The sequence below is a fragment of the Mytilus trossulus genome, chromosome 2 (assembly GCF_036588685.1).
Source record: "Mytilus trossulus isolate FHL-02 chromosome 2, PNRI_Mtr1.1.1.hap1, whole genome shotgun sequence".
Classification (NCBI taxonomy): Eukaryota; Metazoa; Mollusca; class Bivalvia; order Mytilida; family Mytilidae; genus Mytilus; species Mytilus trossulus.
Window position 1 is genome coordinate 4613929 of NC_086374.1, and position 6406 is coordinate 4620334.

Genomic DNA, 6406 nt, shown 5'->3' on the forward strand with positions numbered 1-6406 from the left:
AAAAAAATATAGGAAAAAAAAGTTTCATAAGAAAATAAGCAAATAAATATGGGACTGATCTCTCTACAGGTATAAAGCTGAATATAAAGAACCTGACCAGAAGTGACCTCACATTATTTTAATTTGAAATAATATGGTTTCTCATGATTTAAAAAAAAATCACAAGTGACATATAATGATGTCCATCCATTGTAGTAACTATTCTTCCAAGATCTATATTTTATTGATGAGAAACTGTTCTCTTTAAGTGTTCTATTGTATGTTGAATGGAAAACTATTATTTCCAAAAACAATGATATTTGACCATGATGTTTTTTTAGGCATCCAAAGTAGATTTTGCAGGAGTGATATTATGGGACACAACAACATGGAATCAGATTTGCACCTTAGAAGGTCACACATTGACCGTTACACAGATGGCCTTCTCTCACAATGGTAATTACCTACTAACAGTGTCTAGAGACAGGACTTGGATGTTATATAGGAAGAGGGATGAAAATAGTCTGAATGGTATGTATAGCTGGGAATTAGGATTATGTAATAATTATATCAATTATGTAGCTGTTTCACCCTTCCTTTAGGATTTTATTGTTTAAAACTGAGAAATCAAATAATTGAAAGATCAAGGTTGTGATGTAACATATATTTTTATGGTATTTTTGCATTTTGAACCTAAATTCAGAGGTCCCCTCTATTATAAGGTCAGTTTTCTCCCTGTTTAGAGTGTGACCTTTATATAAAAAATTAACTGTATAGGTTACTAACAAACATTTTAAGTAAAAATGTTAACTGTAATAAGCTACATGTTATATTTCTTCCACTTTATTATGAAAATATAGTGCTACTGTTAACCACCAGGTTTTAACATTCAGAGGTGTACATAGTCTTTATAACTATTATGAACAGCTCTATGGCTATATTAAGTAGATAAATACATTTTTACCATTGCACAGAAAGTGGAGTGGAGCATATTGTACAACATGTGTCCTGCCGAGAATTAATGACAAAATGATGATTAAAATTTGTAAAATAAAGATGAAGAATATGAATGTGTAATCATAAGAATAAGGAAATGTGATTAATACTAAAACTGTAAAACAAAAACAATTATAAATAATGTTAAAATCCAGTTCTTTGATTTTAATTTCAGAGCCGCTGTTTACTAGAATATCAGGGACAAATAAATCTAATACAGCCCATACCAGGATTATATGGTCATGTGCTTGGTCACATGATGATAAATATTTCTTAACAGCATCTAGAGATAAAAAGGTTTGATAAAATACATTTCTCTGCTTCTCTATGCATTATAGCCAATTTTTACCAGTTTGTTAAATTTTCATTTTCCATATGTTTTTTTGAAAGTATTGATCATGTTAAAAAATGTCCATGTATTTTGTTTTCTTACAAATTATGCTTCTTGCACTTTGAATTATTCCATATCTAAAGATATAACTGCAGACAGCAGATATGGTAGTCATGTATTGCCCCAAGAAGTACTTTTTAGATATTTTATTTTTATTATTTACTTATCGCCTTAAGTACAAAGTTCTTGTAAATAATTTTTTTATCACATTGCCACTTGTTAGAAGTTTATCAGCCAATATGAATAAGGCTTTTTTTTTTTTTTATAGGTAATGGTATGGTTAAGACCAGACCTATCATCAGGAGATATACCCTTAAAGCCACAGTCTGTAATAGATGTAGGGGATGCAGCAACAGCCATACATCTACCACCTGTAGCTTGTTATACAGATAAGTAAGTACACACAACAGCCATACATCTGCTAAAAAGTAATAATGTCTAAAAAAAAAACCTGAGTACTGTATATGGTCAAATCGCTGAAAGACCCCTGTTATAATATTGAAAACAATTATTCTGCAAAGTGAAAATAATTTTTTTGTGGTAAATGAGATACACCCATTTGAGCAACCCCCTCAAGGTGTATCTTATACATATAGCAATTTATCCAATTTATGCTTATCTGATGACCTATATGTTTTGAATAGAAAAAAGCTTGTGTGTTAACCAAATTGTAATTCATTTGATACATGTTAGTGACGAAAATAAAAAAATTCAGCAAGAAATTCCAATCTTTAATTTTTTGACTGAATATTTTGTAGATATTTGTTAGCTGTTGGAGTAGAAAATGGTGAAATACTTCTGTATACATGGAAACCATCAGATAACCAAGGTGATTGGACACTGGTAACAAAACTAGATCAACAGTATCCTTTATTAGAACAAAACTAACACAGCAGAAATTCAGGGATGGATCCAGCCATTTTTAAAAGGTGGGGGTTTCAAATCCAGGATAAAAGAAGTGTCCAACCATATGTCCCTATGCAAAAGCATTGATTGTTAAAAAAGGAGGGTCTCAAACCTTGAACATCCCATTGGGTCCCCTACAGGGAATTGCTTTTTTTTTTACAATTTAAGAAGTAATGGACTCTTTTATGATAAAATAATATATGAAAACTACAAGAAAATACAGCAAATTGAGAATTATTTTGCTTTGTATGCTTATAAAATTGCCATGCAAGAGTTTAATGAAATTCTCATACCATATATATTGCACATGGAGCAGTGTCTGGATGAATTTTTTCAGATTGCTTATGGCCAATTTGGAAATTGAATTATTTGTTTTTATAAGTATCTACAATAGATAAAGGAAGATGTGGTGTGAGTGCCAATGAGACAACTCTTCATCCAAATAACAATTTAAAAAAGTAAACCATTATGGGTCAATGTATGGCCTTCAACACGAAGCCTTGGTTCACACTGAAAAACAAGCTATAAAGGGCCCCAAAATTACTAGTGTAAAACCATTCAAACGGGAAAACCAACGGTCTAATCTATATAAAAAAAACGAGAAACGAGAAAGATGTAAAAATTACATAAACAAACAACAACTACTGTACATCAGATTCCTGACTTAGGACAGGTGCAAACATTTGCAGCGGGATTAAACGATAACATCACAACATAGAAAAACACACGATAAAATATCAATTTTTGGCAGGCTTAACTCAATCAAAAAACGTAAACCATATTTGTATATGATCAATTTTACACTCAATTTATTAGTTGTTCATTCATTATTTGAAAGTCTGAAGTACTCATTAAATAATCAACATAAACTGCAAAAACTTTGAAAATATGAACGTTCATATGAAATACTTTATATGAGTTTGCTACATGTTGTTCTAGTGCAGTATTAACCTTAACTTCCTCAGATTATCTCACCATTTGACAGTAAAGAAACTACGATTCAGGCCTGTGATAGACAATAAGACAATACAGTTAGCTAGCTGTAGTGCTGACCACAGTGTTAAAATTTTCAAGATATGTCTGTAATCTTAATTAAAATTAACAAAATAAAAATCTGAAACTATTATTTTCTAGTAATGTTTTATATTTAGATAATTGTATACATTGCGATATGTAATTATTGTTTGTTAGTAACCAGGGTTATCTGATTATGTAGATAGTTAGGACTCAACATGAAAACAGGGGAGTCAAGAACAAATAAAAAAAAATGTTTTATTAATGTTTAAAAAAAAATGAATTGTTTGTTTACTAAACCAATTTGTATGTTATCCCAAAGAGGGACAAAAGATACCAAAGGGACAGTCAAACTCATAAATCTAAAACAAACTGACAACGCCATGGCTAAAAATGAAAAAAACAAACAGACAAACAATAGTACACATGACACAACATAGAAAACTAAAGAATAAACCCCACGAATCCCCCCAAAATAGAGGTGATCTCAGGTGCTCCTGAAGGGTAAGCAGATCATGCTCCACATGTGGCACCCGTCGTGTTGCTTATGTGAAAATAGTCTAATTCGGTATGTCACATTCATGAAAGGGAAGGGGATTGTAGTTATGACGTAAGGAACATATCCAATATCATTTGTGAAACGGTTATTCCATAATGGTCAACCAACTCGTGATGTCGTCTGTAAAATTTAGAAAGGGATGATTTCAACTTCACCATTTTGAACTCTTGGTTTAATAGCGTCCTTGTGAGCAGCAACCCTCTATCAAGAAAATCATGATAGGAAATGCAAGCACGAGAATATCATATCAATTGGGAGATATATACCCCATATGCAGGTGCTGCTGGAATGTTGCTACTAAGAAATGGAAAGTTCACAATTGGAAAGCTGAAATCATCTTTTTTGTCGTAAAGTTTTGTTTTCAACCGACCCTCATTGTCAATTTCTAGATTTAAGTCAAGAAATGAAGCCGACTTAACTGTATCTGTAGTATCCTTTATCTCTTTTGTCGTAAAGTTCTGTTTTAAACCGTTCCTCATTGTTAATTTCTTGCTGTTAGTCAAGGTATGAAGTAGACTTAACTGTATCTGTATTATACCTTATCTCTAGTTAGATGGGATAGATGCATTTAACATAGTCACAAAACTTTGAATTATTTAGTGAAAGAACATCATCTATATAGCAGAAAGAAGAGTTAAAGGATATTGCTAACTTCTTATCTTTTTTCCTATTAAAGAAGTTCCTGCATGAAGTCAGCCTCATAATAATAAAGAAACAAGTCGGCAAGTAGAGGGGAACAGTTTGTTCCCATTGGAATGCAGACAGTCTGTTGAAAAACACTTACTCTGAACGTAACAAATATGTTATCAATCAAGAAATCAAGCATCTTGATAATATTAGTTTCAGAGAATTTTGTGTTTGAATCAGAGTGATCCTTTACAAAGTATGATTTATCCCTCGATCCCTAACTAAGACAAGATACTTGTATCTACGTTGGCCATTCTTTTTTATGAAGCAAAGCAATATCAACTCTTTCAATTTGTATTTTAGTTTGGAATGTTTTAATACTGTTACAAGATGAAAGAGAGTTAGATTGTATGTACTCTAAAAGATCTTTGGAATTTTTAAGTATCCACATCTGATTCACATCTGTTTCCTAATAAATTTGAAGCCCGTCTTTGATTGCTGATAAAATAGATGTTAATAATTTAGAAAGAGGTTTCGTGGAGCACTTGGAAGGCCCAGCAATATACCGTTGTTTGTAAGAACACTTATGTAGTTTAGGTATCCAATACAGTGATGGAAGATCCAGTTCTTCATCTTTGGTTGAAATTCCAAAGGAACATAGAACAGACCTATGATTATTCAGGATTTCCTCTTTGGTAAAAGTCAAATGTTTTAATACTGTTTCAAGACGAAAGAGAGTTAGATTGTATGTACTCTAAAAGATCTTTGGAATTTTTAAATATCCACATCTGATTCACATCTGTTTCATAATAAATTTGAAGCCCGTCTTTCATTGCTGATAAAATAGATGTTTAGAATTTAGAAAGAGGTTTCGTGGAGCACTTGGAAGACCCAGCAATATACCGTTGTTTGTAAGAACATTTATGTTGTTTAGGTATCCAATACAGTGATGGAAGATCCAGTTCTTCATCTTTGGTTGAAATTCCAAAGGAACATAGAACAGACCTATGATTATTCAGGATTTCCTCTTTGGTAAGTGCCGTGAGGGTATATGTTGAGTTTCCAAGTGAATTGTCAATACCTAATTCGTTTATCAAGCAGTTAATTTAATGACTTTTACACACAAAAACGATGTTATTTGGGGCTTTATCTGCGGGGACAACAACATATTTGTCATGGAGGTCGGTTAGGAGTTTTGCAACAATTGGGTCTTTAAAGATCGAGGTAGCATTGGCATTGATGGACCCATTCAGTTTCTAAATTCTGATTTGTATCAACGACCTCACTGCCTTAATCCATTCGGAAAGAGTGTCTACGTCTTCCCTCACGCGCTTAGCCCATTGCCTGGCATAATCATCGACTGAATCCATCAAAATTTTAAAGTTGTATTTCCAATTCATTCATTTAGGCTCACGATATTACGGACCTTTCGATAACACATTTCGTAGAGAAGTGTTATTAACAATGTTGAGGTTAACGGTAATAACGTGGGCAGCAGGATTATATGTGAATTGGGAACTAGGACAAGTGCAACCAGGAGGTTTAGACTTGAAGTCGTCAATATCGAGATCTTGCAAAACGTGTTTGTAATTGAGACTTTCAGAGTGGTTACGAATATTTCTAGTGAAGATGTTCACACTAAGACCACTATGGTCATGCCACAATATGCATGTTATACTTGCAAATAGATGCTATACAAACATAAACAGGAACTAATCAGTCTTTATATACTGATTGGTAATAGTTAATATCCCCAAAGCAAACACAGTTTTGTTATACTGTTTTAAAAATGAAAAAAAATATTAACGCATTTATACACTATTAAACACAATAAAACAGAACACTTGTTCTTACAACTTTATGATAAATATTTATATGCCACCAAAAAAAGGTTTAATTCATGTATATTTTTGGTATTATTTGAAATTGCAAAT

At 32.3% G+C, this 6406-nt stretch overlaps 1 protein-coding gene and 1 long non-coding RNA gene across 2 annotated transcripts in view; one reads left to right on the plus strand and one right to left on the minus strand.

Annotated features, from left to right (window-relative positions):
* The window catches only part of LOC134706321 (elongator complex protein 2-like), a 28734-nt gene extending 25336 nt beyond the window's left edge, over positions 1-3398 (plus strand). Inside the window, exons 16-20 of the mRNA XM_063565161.1 lie at positions 321-510; positions 1151-1272; positions 1635-1759; positions 2125-2229; positions 3238-3398. Of these exons, the coding sequence (XP_063421231.1) occupies positions 321-510; positions 1151-1272; positions 1635-1759; positions 2125-2229; positions 3238-3358 (663 nt within the window). The 3' untranslated portion in view covers positions 3359-3398. The remainder of the gene's footprint in view (positions 1-320; positions 511-1150; positions 1273-1634; positions 1760-2124; positions 2230-3237) is intronic.
* Positions 1-6406, minus strand: part of LOC134706327 (uncharacterized) — a 259296-nt gene that overhangs the window by 69960 nt on the left and 182930 nt on the right. The gene's annotated exons all lie outside the window — the stretch shown is intronic.